Source organism: Elephantulus edwardii, unplaced genomic scaffold (assembly GCF_000299155.1).
Source record: "Elephantulus edwardii isolate Elephantulus edwardi_28Jun2011 unplaced genomic scaffold, EleEdw1.0 scaffold00082, whole genome shotgun sequence".
Taxonomy (NCBI): domain Eukaryota; kingdom Metazoa; phylum Chordata; class Mammalia; order Macroscelidea; family Macroscelididae; genus Elephantulus; species Elephantulus edwardii.
In genome coordinates this window covers 1,752,411-1,774,399 of record NW_006399832.1, presented here as the reverse complement: position 1 = coordinate 1,774,399, position 21,989 = coordinate 1,752,411, and the positions used below count along the sequence as shown (strand labels likewise).

The window sequence follows — 21,989 nt, the reverse complement described above, 5'->3', positions numbered from 1 at the left end:
TATAATATATAATTAGTGAATATTAATATAGTAATGTATGTGTATATATATAATTTATATTAGGTTAGCAGGAATTCAGCTAAAGGTAAACTAATATAGTAGAAATAACTTTCAGTTATTCATTGTTGTAGAATGGATAATTATAATTCATGAATAGTACCTTATCTGCTTATTATTTTATGAGAGGTCCTCGCATGTAGCAAAGTTATTCATTTGCATCTTAAAGTTTCATGCTTTCTCTGTCAAGGAGGTAGTAACAAATAATGAAAAGGGAGATACAAAATGAAAGAGAATTGAAAGGCCTGAACAATCTACCAACTGAGTAATTGACCTCTGAGCAATAAAAAATTGGCTGTGATATTATGCATTACTATTGAGTATTGTTTACATTTAGCGTTTGCTCACTACTGATTTAATTAAAGGTTGAGGTAACATGCCCTATTTCTTATTTCTAAACTCTTAACTATTCAGGCATCTCTTATTATAAACTTACAAAGTTTCAGAGATGATAAAATAATGAGAAGTTAAAAATCAGGGCCAGTGGGTAAAAAAGTATATGTTTTAAATCTGTCTTCTAAAAGGAGAAAAGCAATTATAAGATTCACAGATCAATAGAAATTGATGTTTTATACCAATGAAAACTTAAGACTTTAAAAGGAATCGATAGCCTCGGGAACATGAGCTATTAAAGTTTTACTTTCAGCAACTACATTAATTGTTTAATGCTTTGATTCAGAAAATTTAGTATAAGAAGTTGTTATGTTATTTCTGATTCTAAAATTATTGTTATAATGTCTGGACCTTTTTATATATTACATTTCCAAATAAAAAGAAAATGTTAACTGTGGATTTAAAAATGCCTCTTTACTTATTTAAGTTTCATGAGAGGCACACTTTGCTTTTAATGACTAACATGAAAGCTGGTGGGTTCGTCCCACCACAGAAGAGAATCATGGTGATCTGATTTTGTAAAGATTAAAGCGCAGGAAACTCAGTGGAGCAATTCTGTTCTGTAGCATGTGGGTTACCATTAAGCAGTGAGCTCAGTAGCAATTAGTTTGGTCTTGGGGTGTGTGTGTCTATAAGTTTTTAGCTAGCAAGCTACATATATGTAACAGAAAAGATACAAGGTGCCAAATTAAATATAATTATGGAAATGTATAAAGCTCACTAAAATTGGAACCAGATGTACAATAATCATGCTAATGATAAGGTAGGGAGCTCTGGTGGTGTAGTCTTTACAGAGTTGTATTGCTTATCCAAAGATGGTGCTTTTCTGGTGGTTCAAATCCAACATTGGCTCAGTGTGAGAAAAATGGCCCATCTCTGCCTATACAATTTACAGCCTTGGAAAACTTGAGAGAGGGTCAGTTATGAGTCACTTCTTATTAGACGGCAGTCAGCTTTGAGTTTCTATTAAAAAGATCATCATGTTGTTGTGTCCTGTAGAGTTAGAACCCACTCATAGCTGATCTTCAAGTGGGTTTTCAGAGGCAGTAAATCACATGGGAGGAGATTGCCCACCCTTTTCTCAGGGAACAGCTGGTGAATTCAGACTGCTTGCCTTTCATTGGCAGTGCAACTCCTTACCATTAAGCCACCAGGGCTCCTTTATCATGCTGTAGTCTACATTACATAATAATTAACAGACTTTGTTAGACCATATTTAACCAATTTATTCTCATCTCTGGCAATCTCTTAGCTTTAGCAATAGGAGATGCAGTCAGTTTTTGACATGAAAACTGAAGGTGAGTACAGGGAAATTGGATTGTCAGAGCTGGTGAAGATGGGAGTGAAATGGGAGCCTTACCAACTAAACTTGGGAAATGTGAACTTGAAATGCCTTTTGTTGGAGTATTAGGATTGAAAGAATGAGATTTTATAGATCTCACATAAGAACCAAATGTTGTATTGTAAAAACAAGTTCCACCCCCATTACCTCTGTGCATTCCCTCTGTTAACTCCATTAATGGGAGAAATCCCCCATTAGTAACATAACAGCACAAACCCATTTCTCATTAGTTCAGCCTGCTGCCACACTCCTGCTACTACTTCCGTCAAACCTAACACTCTTTCTCCCACCGCTCTCACTGTTGTGCTGAGTCCATTAATCCTTTGCAATTTCTAACACAGAATTAAGTCTAAACTTATAATTATTGGATTTTCTAAAGGAGTAATAGAGTGTCTTTCCTCAGTCAGACAGCTGCTCAGGTGTGCTCACAGACCCTCTTACCTTTTCCCTCCTGGCTTCGGGCCAGTGTTGCACAGCTTTTTTTAGTCGTGTCAATTACAGCATCTCCCCACAGCTGTCCAGTGAGTATACATGAGTGCCCTCGGCTCTGACGCTGTTCAGCGGTAGTTCCAGTTCAGCTATTTCATGTTGATCTCTGGTTCTCCATTACTGTTTTTGGTCTCAGTCCATCTTGTGCAGGAGTTAAAGGTCTTAAATAGGCATTCTGCATTCTCTGCTTCTACTTTCTTGATGGTAGCAAGTTCCCCCTTTTCAGCTTCTAAACTTTGCTCAGTTTAAGTTTGGTGAGATGGCAAAACTGACCTGTCTACTTTCTACTTGTATGTTCCCACTCCAGAAGTGCCAGAAGTCCAGGCTGGGTTTAGAAGGGGTCGTGGTACTAGGGATATTGTAGCTGATGTTAGATGGATCTTAGCTGAAAGCAGGGAATACCAGAAGAATGTCTATCTGTGTTTCATTGATTATGCAAAGGCATTTGACTGCGTGGATCATAACAAACTGTGGCTGATTCTGAGAAGAATGGGAATCCCAGAACATTTAATTGTACTAATACGAAACCTATACTTGGACCAAGAGACAGTAGTCAGAACAGAGCAGGGTAACACTGCACGGTTCAAAATTGGGAAGGGTGTACGCCAGGGATGTGTCCTGTTTCCATACCTTTTCAACCTGTATGCAAAACAGATTATCCGAGAGTCAGGGCTCTATGAGGAGAAGTGTGGTGTTAGGATTGGTGGATGATCTATCAACAATCTGTGTTATGCAGATGACACAACCCTGCTCGCTGAAACTGAGGAGGACCTCATGCACTTACTGCAGAGGGTCAAGGACTGCAGCCTTCAATATGGACTGAGGCTCAATGTCCAGAAGACAAAAATTCTCACTACTGGACCAATTGGTAGCATCAGGATGGATGGTAAAGAGATTGAGATTGTTCACAGCTTCAGTTTGCTCGGCTCCACGGTCAACACTCTTGGCACCAGTAGCCAGGAAATCAAAAAACGTATTGAGATGGGAAAGTCTGCGGTTAGGGACCTCTCTAAAGTACTCAAGAGCAACGGTGTCTCTCTGGAGACTAAGGTGCGCCTGATACAGGCCATGATTTTTGCAATCACTTGTTATGCATCAGAGAGTTGGACAATGACTAGGGAGGATAGAAGGAGAATTGACGCCTTTGAGCTGTGGTGCTGGAGAAGAGTACTGAATGTACCATGGACTGCCAAGAAAACAAATAGATTCATCCTAGAGAGGGTTAAACCAGGCTGCTCCTTGGAGGCAAGGATTCTGGGGCTTCGCCTGACATACTTTGGACATGTTGTAAGGAGAGACAGGTCTTTGGAGAGGGACATCATGCTGGGCAGAGTGGAGGGACAGCACAGGAGGGGACGACCCTCTATGAGGTGGATTGATTCAGTGACTGGGGTAATTGGGATGGGATGTGTCAGAGGCAATGAGATTGGCACAGGATAGAGCAGGGTTTAGGGCTGTTGTACATAGGGTCACTATGAGTCGGAAGCGACTTGACGGCACATAACAACAACAACAACAGTGATTCGTTTAGTCTGTATGCTGAGCAAATTGAGAAGCTGAACAATGTGTAGAAGAATGTGGTATTACGATTGAAGGAAGACTCATCAACAACCTGTATTATGCAAATGACACAGTCTTGCTTACTGAAAATGAAGAGGACTTGTAACACAGAAGATCAAAGACTACATCATTCAGTATGGATTATATCTCAACATAAAGAGAACAAAAAAAGTCCCCATTATTAGACCAATAGACAAAACCATGATGGATGGAGAAAGGATTGAAATTATCAGTGATTTCCCCTTACTTGGATCAACAATCAACATCCATGATTACAGCAGTGATGTAAGGAAAAGAGGAATTGCACTGGTAAAATTGCTGCCAGGTACCAATCCAAAATGCTAAAGAGCAAGGGTATCAGTTTGAAAACTAAGGTGCTGCTGATATAAGCCATGACATTTTCACTTGCTTCTTATACATATGTAAATTGGGCCTTGAAGTGGGATGACAGAAAAAGAATCCATGCCTTTGTATTGTGATGTTTGAGAAGTGCTGAATATCTCACAGATTGGCAAAAGAACAATTCTGTCCTAGAGGAAGAACAAACACAATGGTCCTTAAAGGCAAGGACTATGACTTACTTACTTTGGAGATGTTATCAAGAAGGGCTGGGGAAAGTAGAGGGTCAGAGAAAGAGAGGAACAAGAAAGAGAGGTTACAGTGACTCTCATTGGGCTTGGGCACGTCAAGAGATCATGAGGAAGGGGAGGATATGGGAAGGTTCAAGTTCGTAGTTCATAGAGCTGCTTTGAGTGGCTGCCAACTCCATTATACCTAATGCTACCACCATAACAACTCTAGATTACGTTATTCACATTATTAACAGTCCTCCCTAACCATGTGGCAAAAGTCAAATCAATTCGCTAGGAAAGCCATTTTGAACAATCAATGCACTATATAGATGTGTCTTACTGTTTCATTTCTTAAGGTTTTCTTTCCCCCAGTGATATTTGTATGTTAAACAACATTTACTTTTTTGACACCTACTAACAGTTTTGCGTTCAACTTCAGTCCATCTTGTTGAACATCTCCCTTTTTTCGTTGATTCTCTGCTTAATCTTGAACAACAAATCATTTACCTTGATAATGTTTGTTACAGATTTTTTTCCATAGCGTGTAGATATTTGTTACAGTGATTGTGAGAAAAATAAAAAAGAGTGATAACAATGATGAATTTATCATAATTCTTTTTTTTCATGTTATAGAACATTTTCTCTTACCTGTGTATTTCAGACATTCTCACTGAAGGACAAACTAAAAACATCTTAACGCATTTACATGGAAAGACTAAGGAGCCAAAATGAGCAAAGGAAACATTTTACTTTTAAATAATCATTAAAATATATCAGAGAGAAAACAGTAGAAAATATTAATTTATTTTAGAACTTTGCTGTGTATTAAGTTCCCATAAAGTTATGTTCAAGTTCTAATCCTTGCTCCTTTAAATATGATCCTGTTTGTATCTAGGGAGTTTCCGTTTTTTATCTTAATGAGATGATACACAAATAGGATGCTTCCTAAACCAAAATCCCTTTGGAATGATGGTTTATAAATAGAGCAAAATAGGCACAATAGCTACAGAGGGTAAGACAGATACATCTGCAAGGCTCAGAATGCCAAGGATTATGACCAGTTATTGGCCACTGAAACAGACTGAGAATGACCATCCCCTATAGCCTGCAACCTGAATTCAGACTTCTAGCCTTCTGAACTATGATATAGTAAATTTCTGTTTTTTAAAGCCACTAGTTTTTAAGGCGGCTGCACTAAATAAGACACATAATTTCTGTGTTCCACTCTTAAGACTGTGTGAAAATACTTCTTAGATAAAATTTAATCAGAAATTAAAATAATAGCATTTTAAAATTAGCCTTTAAGATCATCTATATATCGACTTCAGTTTTATATTTCTAGCTCTTTATTATAACTACGCTGTCTTATTTATCTTTGAATCATCAGTACCTGACTTAGAAGGTTATCTATAAAGTATTGGTAAATTAAGTTAGAGAATTTAGTCTGCATGAGTATTAGTGAATAAAACTATCATTAATTAGGTTTGATAGTTTTTAGAAATCTTAGTAATTAAATGTCACCAGTGACTTTCTTTTCTGATCTTTTTTCTCTCTAACCAGGTTTGCATCTGCTGGTGATGATGGACTTATAGTTGTGTGGAATGCCCAGGTGTGTATTGATTGTCAATGGATTGTTTAATAAAGAAACAACTTGTATAGTTGGCCATTCATAAACACTAACCAGGAGATATTTTTATACTTGGATCCTTATTTGAGATTGATTAGTACTTGAAAGGGCTACTTAGGGTGAATTAACTTAAAATGGAAACTAATGTTTCACTATAACAAAGAAGATTTTTAATTGATTTTGTTCTGAGAAGCAAAATGCCAAATTATGAAAATAAGATTTTTAATCAAGAGCAGAGTTTAGGTTACTACCAACCATGTGCTAAATCTTAATAAAGGTTGACATTATAGGGGGCAGACTTAAACATTTTTATACTATTACACTAAGACACCTTTCTTAAGTTTGACTTAAATAACATAATAAAAGACTTATTTTAGCAAAAAGTGTTTAACACTTTACCAGTTTATCAAAAGCCTCTCTTTTTGATAATCTGATGTTAAAATTATTCTATTTGAAGCATTTATTTCCTTTCATCTTTATTCTGGAATGTATTATCTGTCAGTTACTTTGCTTAAAAGGAGTTTTTTAACTTTATTTTTACCACATTCATGAAATCCTGCAACCCTTGAAATCTTTGCCATTTAACCTGTATATTCACATAGCATTTTTGTGTGTTTACTACTTGGAACAGTTGGTGAGAGATTGATGGATTAAGACATTGGATAAGAGGGAGGAGTTGGCATTGAATATAGAAAAATGTAGCCACTAAGTGATTTTATGCATAGTTTATGTATTGGTGGACGTGTTTTATTGTTATTTTACTGTGTTATATTGATTTTGTTTCCTTCTACCACCTCTTAACTAATGAATATTTAGAAAATGGTGACCGCCCTTCTTTTTCCTATGAATTGAATTATTAATGTTTTATACTTAATTTACATAATTACATTCTTAAAATCACATGTAAAGAATATTACATCTCTAAAAATATCAAAACAAGATTCAACATTTTAGAAAATTAAAGTTTTGTGTGGACTATTTGTGGAACTCTCTGGTGGCCTACTTTGAAGAATCTGTGCTGCAAACCCACAGGCATCTAGTTCAAATCCACCAGATACTCTGCTGGAAAACGATGGGCCATCTCCTCCCATGCAATTTACTGCCTCTGAAAACCCCTTTGAGGATCAGCTATGGATTGGTTCTAATTTGATGACAAACAACACATTTAAACACTTGCTTAGATTTTGTTTAACATTTAAATTAGAAATCCTGAATAAATAATTAAAAATGAAGTGTACATGTATTTTTTTTTTCTGCATTGTAATTCTTAATGTCATTTAACATTATTCAAGTTGTGGTCATGAGCCTGTTAATGTTATTATTACTATTGCAGACAGGAGAAAAACTTCTGGAACTCAGTGGACATACTCAAAAGATAACTGCTATTGTTCCATTTCCTTCCTCGGAATCTTGTGAAGAAAAAAATCAACTGATTTTGACAGCCTCTGCTGATAGAACAGTTATTATATCCTTAAATTTGGAAGAAAAGGAAATTGGTGTAGTATCCATAGGGGCCACTACCTACTTTTTTAATTTTTAGCCTCTTGAGGCCTGTGTACACATACTTTTTCTAGTAAACGTGGTTTTGTTCAAGCCTTTATAAGGCACTTTTTAAATTAAGCATCTAGGGAAATGAAAGATTGGAAATAACAAGTTAAATCTTAATGGTAGGAACCTTAAAACTAATGTGGTTTTGCCTAGAAAAACATCAATTGGTATTAAATAGATTAAATGAGAAAAGGTGAGTTTAAGCAAAACATTTTATTATCTCAATAAAATGTTTCTTATTTCATGAAAACTTAGACATGTTGGACTAGAAAATAATTCATATTCTTTCTTTTTCTCTTTTGGAGCAAAAGGAATTAGTAGTTCCTATCCATGACGATTTTTAGCATCTACATTCAGTAGAAGAATGAATTCTCTTTTGCTCAGTATTTAATATCAGTGCTCAGTATATTTAAAAACAACTTTAAGAAGTGAACTGCCATTCATTCAGACATATTTTTGGGAAAAAATGAAAATATAATAATTATATTGATGTTTCATAAAGCATGAGGTATACCATGCATTATTCTAAGTGTTTTATATATACGAACCAATTTCATTCGATCCTTTTAAAATAGGTGGATTTTTTCTTTTTTTTAAAAAAATATTTTTATTTTTATTTTGCATACAAAATTTATATACATCCTTTTTAGTTTATATAAATACATTGCATTTCACACATTTTTCTATTCTCATCGTGCTTCCTTGCAATCATTCTCATACATTGCAGTTTACAAAATTAATCACCATTGATTTTTGCACACACGTTACCACGAGGTCACAGCTTGGTGAGCAAGGGAGGTGGGGAGAAGGGAGAAAATCCAGTGGGAACCTAAAATAGGTGTTTTTAAGGTTCACATTTACAGATGAGTGGTGAAGTAAGTTGAGAGTTTAACTAACTTGTGCAAGGTCACACAATTTTAATATAATGTAGATATTATATTGTCTTCATAAATTCAACCTTTTATATTAAGGATTTAATATAGAGAATTAAATTTGTGATGTTCATAGCCACTTACTGGGCAATTATAATCTTTAATACTAATATTAACTCTAAAATGGCTGTGCTTGTCTAGAAGTTCTGTTTAAAATTCCAAGTACTCATGCCGTAAATGTTAAAATTCGTTTAGGGAATAGATACTCTTAGGGTTTTGAACAACCAAAAAAGAAACTTTATACTGAGTTCCTCAGCTATAGTGCTTTCTAGACAGATTCCTATACATGACAGATATTGAAGAAAAATTTCAGTAGAGAGAGAAATAATTGTAATATTTTGTTATGACATAAAATATAACATAAGCAATAATATAAAATTACCTCAAATTTTTAAGTCCATAGTTTAAGTGAGCTATAGCTCTAGTAAGGCAACTATTTGGTGGCATATTTTTAAATATTAATTTCTGCAGCAGTACAATTTAAAATACACTCATTAGTTCATGCCTAGGATTCAATAGTGAAATTTAGAGGTGATATTTAAAGTTACTATTATAGTACTGATGCTGTAATCTGTAGGGAGTTTTGCTGCTAACCCAGAAGCCAGGCCTCTGGCGGTTTGAATCCACCAACAACTCACAGGAGAAAGATGGACTGTGTCCTCCCATATGATTTATAGTCTCAGAGAAGCTCAGTGGTCAAATAAGAGTTGGTTCCAACTTGATAGCAGTAAGAGAGATTGTAGTATAGAGGAGAATAGCTGGGACCAAAACACACAACCCTCCAAAACCCTTTGCCATTTACTAAATTCTAGTTCATAATAACCCTGTAGGACAAAGTAGTATCATCCCACAGACTTTGTGAAACAGTCTTTATAGGAGTAGACAGCCGCATCCTTCTTCTGCAGTGCATCTTAGTGTATTGGAACCATTGACCTTTGGGTTAGTAGCTGAGCACTTAACAGCAACTAGCATTCTTTGTTGAGATGTTGTTGTTATGTGCCATCGAGTTCTTTATGACTCATAGCGACCTTATGTACAACAGCTCTAAACCCTGCTTTATCCTGAGCCAACCTCATTGTCTCTGACACACCTATCCTCATTACCTCAGTCACTGTCCATCTCGAGGGTATTCCTATCCTGTGCTGTCCCTTCACCCTCCCAAGCATGACGTCTCTCTCCAAGGACTGGTCCCTCCTTGCAACATGTCAAAAGTATGTCAGACAGAGCTTTAGAATCCTTGCCTCCAAGGAGGAACCTAGTCTCACCCTCTCAAGGACAAATCTGTTTGTTCTGTTTATAAGTGATAATTCAGTATTTCCTTTGCTGAATGCCATTTTTAATTTAAAAAACTAACGAAAAGAGAACTAAACTACTCGTTTTTTTAACAGCAGTTACATTCTTGGCAGATCTTTTATTCTTTTGAACCAAATGAATTACAAATTTATCCTGCTTGAGGCTTCACTGACTTCCATAATTAAATGCTGAATGTTGATTTTTTATTTTTGTCAAGTGATTACCTTATGAGCCCAAGTTCCTGAATAGAAAATATTAGAAAATAATAGAAAAATAGAAAGTAAATTACTAAATGAAAAAAACTTTAAGCTAATACTAAAATGTTGATAAATTTAACACCATAAAGTCATGTTCAATTAACCAGGAACACTTTTTCTATGCCAGCAGGGTGTTTGATATATTGCATATATTAACGAATTCTCATAACAATCTAACCATACTTAATGAATGAAATAGAACATAGTAGAAAATAGCAGAAGACACTGGATAGTGAGGTTAAACAGTTTGTAAAATTAGTTGCAGTTTGGTTCGGGTCTCTGTGTGTGTATGTTCTCAGACATGATGTAGAATATACTTTTCTTGCCATAAGAAACACTGTAATAACTTTGAAACTTACTATGTTTCTTAAGTCAAACTGACCTTAACTATTTTATGGAAGATAGTTTAACTAAATTAAACATGTTGTGGTTGGTATGTGCTGTTGAGTCAGATTTAACTCATAGTTGACACTTCAGCAGGTTTTCAAAGGCTGTAAATCTCATGGGAGGATATTGCCCATCTTCTTTTACAGAGCAGCTGGTAGATTCAAACTACCTGCCTTTGTGTTGGCAGCACAACTTATTACCGATTAGGATACCAGTTGTTGTTGTTGTTATGTGCTGTCGCTTGTGACTCATAGCGACCCTGTGTACAACAGCCCTAAACCCTACTCTATCCTGTGCCAATCGCATTGCCTCTGACACATCCATCCCGATTACCCCAGTCACTGAATCAGTCCACCTCATAGAGCGTCTTCCCCTCCTGCGCTGTCCCTCCACTCTACCCAGCATGATGTCCCTCTCTAAAGACCTGTCTCTCCTTACAACATGTCCAAAGTATGTCAGACGAAGCCCCAGAATCTTTGCCTCCAAGGAGCAGCCTGGTTTAACCCTCTCTAGGATGAATCTGTTTGTTTTCTTGGCAGTCCAGAGCTGCTTAAATTAAATATGGATATATAGTTGTTGTGTGTACTGTAGAATCAGAGCCAACCCATAGGTGATTCTCCAGCAGGTTTTCAGAGGCAGTAAATTGCATGGGAGGAGATTGCCCATGTATCTCCTGTGTAGCAGCTGGTGGATTCAAACCACATGCTTTTGGATTGATGGCTCATCGCCTTACCACTAAGCCACTAGAACTCCCTGTTTATTAGATTGTTGTTTACCATCAAGTATGGGTCATAGCTAACCCTCCTGCAGGTTTTCAGAGACTATAACTTGCACAGGAGGAGATTACCTATCCTTCTCCCATGGAGCATCTAGTGGATCCAAACTATATGCCTTTGGGATCACAGTGCAGCTTCTTACCATTAGGCCTCCAGAGCTTCTTAAAGACAATTTTGAAGAATAAACCTTACCTCTTAAGCATTTAAGCATTTGTAAAATTAATTGCATAGAATAAGCACTTAGGAGTACTCTGGTGGCCTTTTCAGGTAATTTGACAATAAAATATATCTCAAACTTATAGTTCAAAATCTGCTCTGCTAAATGGATACTTCTTCATATCAATTAATTTTTTGTATAGTACAAGGAGTAGGTCATTTATTCTTTATTAAAGTTTTTCTGTTAACTACATGTGTAACATTTGCAATTTGCTAGTTAGAAAAGTCATCTTTAAAAGAAAAGAAGTCATTTTCTCATTAATACTTTAAATTTCTGTTCAGAAGTTATTCCTTAACATAAGCTCAGGAGTGGGATTGTGATACTGGCAGACAAGTTCAGAGAATATCTTGCTTCCAGTCTACTGTAAAGGTAAAATCTTATGCAGATAGGAGCTTTCATGTTAATCTATTTTTGTGTCAGAAAACTGATTAATATATTAGATGGGATTATCTTGGTTAGTTATGAAAATTTATTTTCACTCTCACAGTTAATTAGTTCCTTAAGACTAGATTTTTTTCTTTCTTTTTTATTAATTTTAATGAAAGTTTACAGAAACTTAGGGTTTCCAGTCATTCATTGTTGCACTTTTCTCCCTGCCCACCCCCTCCACCCAACCCCCATTTCTTTTTACATTTTTTAAAATTTATTATTAATTTCAATGAAAATTTACAGAGACTTTGGATTTCCATTCATTCATTGTTGCACATTTTTCCCCTCTCAACCCTCACCCTGGTACACTACCCTCTTGGAAAAGTAAAAGAAAAATTCTTTCATTGTTTTACAAACCCTCCCCCAGGGCCACTCTACTATGCAGCCTTTGCTCTAGACTCCTGTCATGACAAAAATACCTAATCACATATCCCTTTTAAACAGTTTTCTCCCTCATCTGTTTCAGTGCAATATATATTATTGAACCCATCTTTTAGTCTCCTCCCAACACCGAGGTCAGTCCTGTTTTACAACAGTGGCACCATGCAGTATTTGTCCTTTTGTGACTGAGATACTTCATTTAGCATAATGTCCTCAAAGGTCACCCATTTTGAATAATATTGCAAGAGTTCCTTGTTTTTTCAATGCAGCATAGTATTCCATTGTGTGAATATACCACAGCTTCTCTATCCTTTAGTTTGTTGAGGGACATTTAAGTTGTTTCCAACTCCTTGCTATTGTAAACAAAGCCACGATAAACATGGGTGTGCATATATCTGCTTGGATGGTCTCTTTGGGGTATATTCCTAGTAGTGAAATTACTGGGCCGAATGGTATCTCTATTTGCAACTTTTTGAGAAAGCGCCATACCGCTTTCCACAGTGGTTGCACCATTTTACACTCCCAGCAACAGTGAATAAGGGTTCCAATGTCTCCACAACCTCGCCAGCATTTGTTGCTTGCTGTTCTGTTAAATTTTGCTAGTCTTACTAGAGTGAGATGATATCTCATAGTTGCTTTGATTTGCATCTCTCTTTGAGCTAGGGATTTTGAGCATTTCTTCATGTGCATGTTAGCCATCTGAATGCCTTCTTTGGTGAAGTGTCTGTTCATATCCTGTGCCCATTTTTCTATTGGATTGTTTACCTTTATCTTGTTGTGATGCTAAGACTAGATTTTTTAAATTTTATTTTATTAATTTTAATGAAAATTTACAGAGATTTTGAATTTCCAATCATTCATTGTTGCATTTTTCTCCCTGTCTACCCCTCTCCCCTAGTTATCTCTTCTCTTTGAAAGTAAAAGAAAAATTCCTTCATTGGTATACAATCCCCCACTCCCACCCCGAGTACACTCCACTATGCAACCTTCATTCTGGACTCTTCTCATAACCATAATACCCAATCATATTTCGCTTTTAAACTGTTCTCTCCCACATCTGTTTCAATGCAGTATACATAATTTATCCAATTTTTCTCAGTCTCACCCCAATCCTGATGTCAGTCCCATTCTACAACAGTGCCACGATCGAGTATTTATGTGGTATTTGACTGAGATATTTCACTCAGCATAATGTCCTCCAGGGTTACCCATTTTGAATAATATCGCATGAGTTCTTTGTTCTTAAATACAGCATAGTATTCCATTGTGTGAATATACCAGAGCTTCTCTATCCATTCATTTTTTGATGGGCACTTAGGTTGTTTCCAACTCTTTGCTTTTGTGAACAAAGCCACAGTAAACATGGGTGTGCATGTATCTGCCTGGGTGGTAGTTCTGGTTTCTTTGGAGTATATTCCCAGTCGAGGAATTGCTGGGTCAAATGGTATTTCTATTTGCAACTTTTTGAGAAAGCACCGTACAGCCTTCCATAGCCTTCCTTTACACTCCCACCAACAGTGAATAAGCGTAAGACGAGATTTTTGGAAGTACATGGTTTACTCTGGTGGCTGGCATGTTCTTTTCATGCTGGAAGCTATACCTCTGATATTTCAAATAACAATAGGATCACTCACTGTGACCAGATTTTAGAAGAGCTTCCACACTAAGACAGAGAAGCAGCACTGACCATCCTCTTCTGAAATCGCAGATCTTCAAAACTCTACAGACAAAAGAAAAATATTGATGAATTTAGTGCTAGAAGATTGGCCCCTCAGGTTTGAAGGCATTTAGAATGTGACTGGGAAAGAGCTTCCTACTCAAAGCAGAGCCTGTCATAATGACGGATGGAGTTTACTCCCAATTCCTTTGCTGATGTGGTAAGACTCAAAATATGGAAAATAGCTGCAGAGTATCCATTAATAGTTGGAACATGGAATGTATGTAGTATGAATCTCAGAAAATTGTTGTTGTTATATGTCATCAAGTCATTTGTGACTCATTGCGACCCTATGTACAAGAACCCTAAATGCTGTTCTATCCTGTGCCAACTTTGCTGTCTCAAACACATTCATTCCCACCACTCCACTCACAGGATTGATCCATCTCATCGAGAGTCTTCCTCTCCTGCGCCGTCCCTCCACTCTCCCAAACATGATGTCACTCTCCAAGGACCAGTCCCTCCTTGCAACATTCCCAAAGTATGTCAGACGAAGCTTCAGAATCCTTGACTCCAGGGAACATTCCGGCTTCACCCTCTCCGGACAAACCTGTTTGTTCTCCTAGCAGTCCGTGGTATATTCAGCACTCTTCTCCAGCACCACAGCTCAAAGGCATCAATTCTCTTTCTTCATCCCTATTCACTGTCCAACTCTCCGATGCATAGCACGTAATTGCAAAGACTAAAGCCTGGATCAGGCACACCTTAATCTCCAGCCTAACCTCGTTGCACTTCAGTACTCTTGAGAGGTCCCTCACAGCTGACTTTCCCAGTGCAATTCATCTCCTGATTTCCTGGCTGCTGTTACCAAGAGTGTTGACTGTGGAGCCAAGTAAACTAAAACTGTTAATTATCTCAATCTCTTCACCATCCATACTGATGCTGCCAATTGGCTCAGTGGTGAGAATCTTTCTTTTCTTCATGTTGAGCTTCAATCCATATTGAAGTCTGCAGTCCTTGACCTTCTGCAGCAAGTGCTTCAGGTCCTCCTCAGTTTCAGCGAGCAGGGTTATGTCATCTGCATAATGCAGGTTTTTGATGATTCTTCCACCAATCCTGATGCCACATTCCTCCTCGTACAGCCCAGCATCTTGGATGATCTGTTCTGCATACATGTTGAAAAGGTATGGAGACAAAATACATCCCTGATGGATCCCTTTCTTGATTTTGAACCATCCAGTGTCTCCCTGCTCTGTTCTGACAACTGCCTCTTGGTCCAAGTATAGGTTTCGCATTAGCATGATCAAATGTTCTGGGATTCCCATTCTTCTCAGAGTCAGCCACAGCTTGTTGTGATCCACACAGTCAAAAGCTTTTGCATAGTCAATGAAGCACAGATAGACATTCTTCTGGTATTCTCTACTTTCTGCCAAGATCCATCTAACATTAGCTATAATATCCCTAGTACTGCGACCTCTTCTAAATCCAGCCTGTACATCTGGCTGTTCTCTGTTGACATACTGTTCCAAAGGTTTTTGGATAATTTTCAGCAGAATCTTGCTTGCATGTGATATCAATGATATTGTTCGATAATTTCCGCACTCTGTTGGGTCACCTTTCTTTGGAATGGGAACAAATATCGATCTCTTCCAGTCAGTTGGCCAGCTGGCTGTCCTCCCGTGTTCCTGGAACTACTTAGTGAGCACATCCAGGGCAGTATCTGTTTGTTGAAATAAATCACTTGGTATGCAGTCAATTCCTGGAGCCTTGTTTTTTTTGCCAATTCTTTAATAGCAACTTGAACTTCCTCCTACATCACTATAGGTCCTTGCTCACATGTTATTTCATGAAATTCCTCTGTGTCAGCCAATTCTATCTGATACAGTGACTCTGTTTACTCCTTCCATCTTTGAAAATTGTAAGTTTAAAAAATTAAATTAAGATCGATATCCTAGGCAAGAATGAGTTGAGATGGACTAACTTTGGCCATTTGAATCAGATAATCATGTGATCTACTATGCTGGGAATAAAACCAGGAAGAATAGTATTGCATTCATAGTTAAAAAGACAATTTCAGTTTTTGTTCTAAAGTACAATGATGTGAGTGATAAGATATTATCCATATGCATACAAGGCAGAGCTGTTAGTATGACTATTTTTCAAATATATGCACCAACAGCTAAAGCCAAAGAGGAGGAAACTGATGATTTTACCAAATTTTGAAATACAAAATTGACTGAATGTGCAATCAAGATATGCTAATGATAATTGGTGACCAGAATGCAAGAGTTGGAAACTATAAAGAAGGAATGGTAGTCAGAAAATATAGGCTTGGTGACAGAAAAGAGGCCAGAAATGTAATGATTGAATTTTGTATGCTTAATGATTTATTCATCACAAATATCTTTTTAAAAACACAAACAGTGACTTTACACATAGACCTATTCTGATGGACTGTACAGGAATCAGGTTAACTACATATGTGGAAAGAATCATTGGAGAAGCTCAATATCAGCAGTCAAAATCAGGCCAGGTGCTGATTCTGGACCAGATCATCAGTTACTCATGTGCAGGTTCAAATTGAGACTGCAGAAGAGTAAAACAATTCCACTGGGACCAAAATAGGATCTAGAGTTTATCCCACCTGAATTTAAAATCATTTTAAGATTAGATTTCAGGCATTGAACACCAATGATCAAAGACCAGATAAGCTGTGAATTTCTATGAATTGCTATATAATTGCTATGAATCATACTCAACTTGATGACACCTAACAAGAGTTATTGACTAACAAATGATATTAAAAGAATGAACTTCCTTTTTCTTTTTTTTAAATCAGTGTTTCTGGTTGGGAATCCAAGAGGGATTAGCTAAGTGGTTCTAATTCACGGTCTCATGAGATTGCTGCCATCTGGAGACTGGACTGGGGTTGGAGGATTGCCTTTGTAGGTTTACTTACATGCTTGACTTGTTAATGTGGTTGTTTAGAGGTCTCAATTTCTTAATTTTAACCTCTTTCCATGAGATTGCCTAAGTTGTCTTCATTGTAGAGCACAGGAGCAAGAAATTGTGAGGAAGAAGCCTCTGGGCTTTTATAACCTAGTTTTAAAAGTGACAAAGTATCCCTTCTGCCACATTCTAATTATTAGAATCTAGGTACTTAGGATCCATACTCTTTCTGAAGGAAAGAGTATATAAGAATTTGTCAATACATTTTAAAATCACCAAAATAATAAATGTATGCTAGTATTTTAAAACTGATATACACTATCTAAAATAAATTTTGCAGTGTTTAATTGTTCTTCAAAGACTAGATGTTTGGCTCTCTGGTGGAAATGACCTGTGTGTATGGAACCGAGAATTAGATCTCCTGTGTAAGACTAGTCACCTTTCTGATACAGGTAAGAAGCAAATCCAAGCAACTGTGAACCATCATTGATTGACTCTAAAAGACAATCTTGAAAGAGTCTTAAATATTTTCTGTTCTGCAGATGACATGTAGCCAGACTTCTTCTGCTAAGGTTAATCAAAAAGTATATACTATCTCAAATTGGGAGGAGACACACATCCTCACCCCATTTTGGTTTTCCCTTCCCTTCTACAAAAATTCCTTAAAATTGACCAAGAGAAACTTTGTTATATGTTCTCTTAGACCATGTTCCTGAGTTTCCTGATCCTGGAAACAGACCTTTATGAGTTTCCAACACCATTTTCCTCATTGTGTAATTATTACACTTTGAATAGATTCCTTAAAGATAATGTTATTTTGCAGTAGATTTTACTGCGTTCTTATATGTGAAAATTTAATACTACAAATCTATTTTCTCCAATTACTGTTGATACACCGTTTGGGGTTTAATGGGGGGATGGCATAAAGAATAGATAACAAGGCTTTTAAAAGCACAATGGAAGATATTTTTAGTGAAAGCATTTAAACATAACTGAGCACCTTTGATAGCAATAACCTTAATTTCATGTTACACATTATTAACTTTTTGTTTTTCAAAGTAACCAAAAGACCCATGAACATGTTAGAAAGAATATTATTATGCATTCTGTTGACATTTTAAATTCTCAGGAGCCCTGTGAATTGAATTTATGGTTCAGAGTTGGAACTAACTTATTTTAACATTGATATTATATCAGAAAATTAATGACATATTTTAGCAAAAATTCATATAATCCAAGAATTTACAATGTAATTTCTCAGTTCAACCTTTGATTACTAATCTTGTTTTAATGTAGACCATAGCACTCATTTTACTACTACATGATTTATCTCTTCTTTTATATATACATTTTTCTCTATTTCTCACACTAGCCTATATCTGGTGAATTTTATTACACAGATGAATTATTAGTGGTTATATATTGAAATGATGGCAAAAGGAATCTTTTATATGTTAATAAAATGAACTATATTTTATTTTAGTCTCCTTTTTTGAAATATCTTTGGGTAACATATATTAAGTTATCAGAATATTGCCCTGTTTATCAGAGTGTCTCAAGAAAATAACACAAACCTTTGAAAAATCTTTCAGAAAGCTTTGCAAAGCTTTTCCACATTACATAATATCGGTCAGCCGTACTATTGTTGTTGTTGTTAGGTGCCATTGAGTCGAGTATGACCCATAGTGACCCTGTGAACAACAGATCTGAACCTTATCCTATCCTGTGCTACACATCACTATGTCTGTCCACGTGGTTGAAGGTCTTCTTCTTCGCCCCCTCTCTACTTTTCCAAGCATTGTGTCTCTCTCCATGGAAAACCCCACCTCACAACATACCTGAAGTATTGGACCTCTCTTAATGACATTATTTTATACTAAGCATGGCTTGATTTTATGGTCTAGCAGTGACTTAAGGGAAAATTATTCTGTACTTGAAAATAAACACAATCTGTGCAAAGAAATAGCCATGGATTAGAAAGTAGAATATCTATGTTCTTTCTAGGAATATATTTTGTATTATGAGTATTAAGTTGCTATTTTTTTAAAATTTTTTTATTATTTTTTGGTGTGTACTGTCAAATTGGATCTGACTGGTACAGGAGGAGATTGTCCCTCCTTCTCCAGCAGAGCATCTGGTGGATTTGAACTGTGCGCCTCTAAGATTTCAGTGCAGCTTCTTGACACTAGGCTACCAGAGCTCCCCTAAGTTGCTATTTTTGTCTTGGGTTTCTAATGTTTTCTTAAACAAGTCAGAACCAACTTGTAGATGACCCTACAGGCTCTGTTTTCTAAGTCTGTAAATAGCTCAAGAAGAAGTTGCCTGTCTTTCTCCCTCAGAACCACTAATGGTTTCTAACTGCCAGAAAGGTCCAACTGTTGGGTTCCCTTTAGAGGCAGGGATGGTGAAACTGTCTCACATAATTAGACCACTTTGTCAGGGGTGGGGGGCTGTCCTCCATGCTGGTAAAGGTAGAAGGTCAGTGAAAGAGCAGCTGACCCTTTATAAGATGCATTGATACAGTGAAATAGTGGGTTAGAGCATGACAGAGATCATGAGGCTAGAGCAGAATAGGGCAAGGTTCCAATGTATGTTCATAAGGTCTCTATTCACTTCACAAACAATTAAATACTCTTTTTGCAAATGTGTTATATGATTTTTGCAGCATGCACAACCTATTTTTGGTATTCATTTCCCATGCTCACTATATGTGTTACATGCCTGACACATTGTAAACATGGGCACATAATACACAGAAAAATTGTGAATAGCAACCTATTTTCTCTTTTGTCTCCTCCACCTTCTTCTCTGGTATTCCTACATCTTTATTGTTGCCCCTTCCTTCATGACTGTCTCTTCTTTTTATATGGAAAATTCCTTAAAATACATATTATAAAGTAAGCTTATGTAGAGAAGATCATTATGGCAGAAAAAAACCCTGAAATCACCATAATACTTGTCTTTGGATAAGAAGGATAAAGATGTGTGGACTATATTCCACAACGTTTATACTAAATATCACAAAGATATAATGACTATATATAATACATAAACTATCAAAGTTACGCCTAGGTAAATTACATATATATCAAAATAGAAAAATAAACCTCAGTAGTTTAAAAACGGGGTTTTGCCAATACATGAGGTAGTTCTGAGTCTAATATACTATTTACTTCTTTCTGACAAAGATAATTGTGACATATCACAGAATTTATAGTTACCCAAATAGTTTGGTGATTCAGTTATAAAAAGACAGAAGTCTGGAATTATATAAATTAAATATGGAAAAATGTTGAATCTGATTTTTTAGTCATATAAATAATTTTTAAATGGAATTGACTACTTATTGAATAATAATCATGCTCAGGATTCTTAACATTACATTGATGAAAACTCCAATTTTATTTGAATTAAATGTCTTATAAATGAATAATGACAATTACTTTAAGAAATCCCTGATAAATAACTTTGAGTAGCTGAATGTGCTACTTTACTACAATAGCTTTAATGTCCAAAGATCATATTCTACTCTTTTTAAAATTAATTTATTACATATTTTCTTTCGTTCTTCCTACCCCACTAGACCGCTTTGCGATGCACATCTGGTTCCAGATTGTTGTCTTACACATGATACCTAATCGTATATTCCTTTTGGACCATTCTACCCCTCTTCTGTTCCAATGTAGTGTTCATTATCTAGTAGATACATATGCTATGCTTAATAAATCAGTAATGTCTCAAATTTGGTTTTCACAAATCATTTTTCTGGCATAAGCAAGTCAAGAAAAGTAAATATGTATCGTACACACATGGTGTTTCTTATTTGAAATAAATTCTTAGGTGAAATAAACTCTCAGCTTATTGCCATTGAGTTGGAGCAAACTCATAATTGATGTCCAGTGGATTTTTGGGGGCTACTAACAGCACAACTTTCTATTAACTACGCCATCAGAGTTTCCTCATATGAAATACTGACAGAAAAATAAAAATGGTTTTACTTTGGATATAATCAGCAAACCTATACTTTCTGTATTTTTAAAGGGATCAGTGCTTTGATTGAAATACCCAAGAACTGTGTTGTAGCAGCAGTTGGCAAAGAACTGAGTGAGTATGATTCTTTTGGTCTTTTAAAATTTGGAACTAAATTTGTATAATTATGCACTAGACTAATTAGTTTTATATTTAAAGAACATCTTCCCCCATCCTGCTCTTGGTCTTCTGGGATTATTGAACTCATTTGGAGCCATAGATATTTCAAGATGTTAGGTTAGTTTTTGTACAGCCACTCCTCATTTAGCAGCATGGTTAAGTTACAAAGATAGAGTTGTTACATAAAAATTGGTATTATGGAGGAATGGAGGAAGACCCATACAATCACATTACTATCAAATTTGAATCCTGTCCTATCCTGTGCCATCCTTATCATCTTTGACACACTTGAGCCCATTGCTGCAGTTGTTGTGTCAGTCCATCTCGTTGAGGGTCTTCTTCCCTTTTGCTGATCTTCCAGGTTTCCAAATGTGATGTCCGTTTCCAAGGAAAAGCCCCTTCTAACAACATGCTAAATGTTTATGAGATGAAGCTTCACTATCCTGGCTTCTAAAGAACATTCTGGTTGCACTTTCTTCAAGACATATCTGTTTGTTCTTTTGGCAGTCCATGGGATATTACCTACTCATCTCCACTACCGCAACTCAAAGGCATTGATGATTCTTCTGTCATCCTTATTCTTTGTCCAGCTCTCACATGTATAGCAAGTTATTGCAAAGACCATGGTCTGAATGAAGCATACTTTAGTTTTTAAACTGACATCCTTGTTTCTCAGTGCTCTGGAGAGGTCCCTGACAGGACTTTCTCCTTGCAATATGTCTTCTGATCTGACTGCTGGTACCAAGGATGTTGATTATAGATTCAAGTAAGAGGGAATAATTGACAATTTCAGTCTTTTCTCTGTCATGGTGTTACTTATTGGCCTTGTTGTTGTTGTGTCAGAACTTACCCATAACTGACCCTCTGGTGGGTTATTTTGTTTTGTTTTGTTTTTTTATTTAGTTTGTTTCTTTTTCATTTTAATGAACATCTACAGAGATTCTGGGATTCCATTCATTCATTGTTGCACCCTT

General features: G+C 36.3%; 1 protein-coding gene across 1 annotated transcript in view; it reads left to right on the top strand.

The window, feature by feature from the left end:
• WDR41 (WD repeat domain 41) overlaps positions 1-21,989 on the top strand; it is an 82,901-nt gene that overhangs the window by 22,629 nt on the left and 38,283 nt on the right. Inside the window, exons 3-7 of the mRNA XM_006889838.1 lie at positions 5,974-6,022; positions 7,374-7,508; positions 11,760-11,819; positions 17,207-17,318; positions 20,908-20,970. Of these exons, the coding sequence (XP_006889900.1) occupies positions 5,974-6,022; positions 7,374-7,508; positions 11,760-11,819; positions 17,207-17,318; positions 20,908-20,970 (419 nt within the window). The remainder of the gene's footprint in view (positions 1-5,973; positions 6,023-7,373; positions 7,509-11,759; positions 11,820-17,206; positions 17,319-20,907; positions 20,971-21,989) is intronic.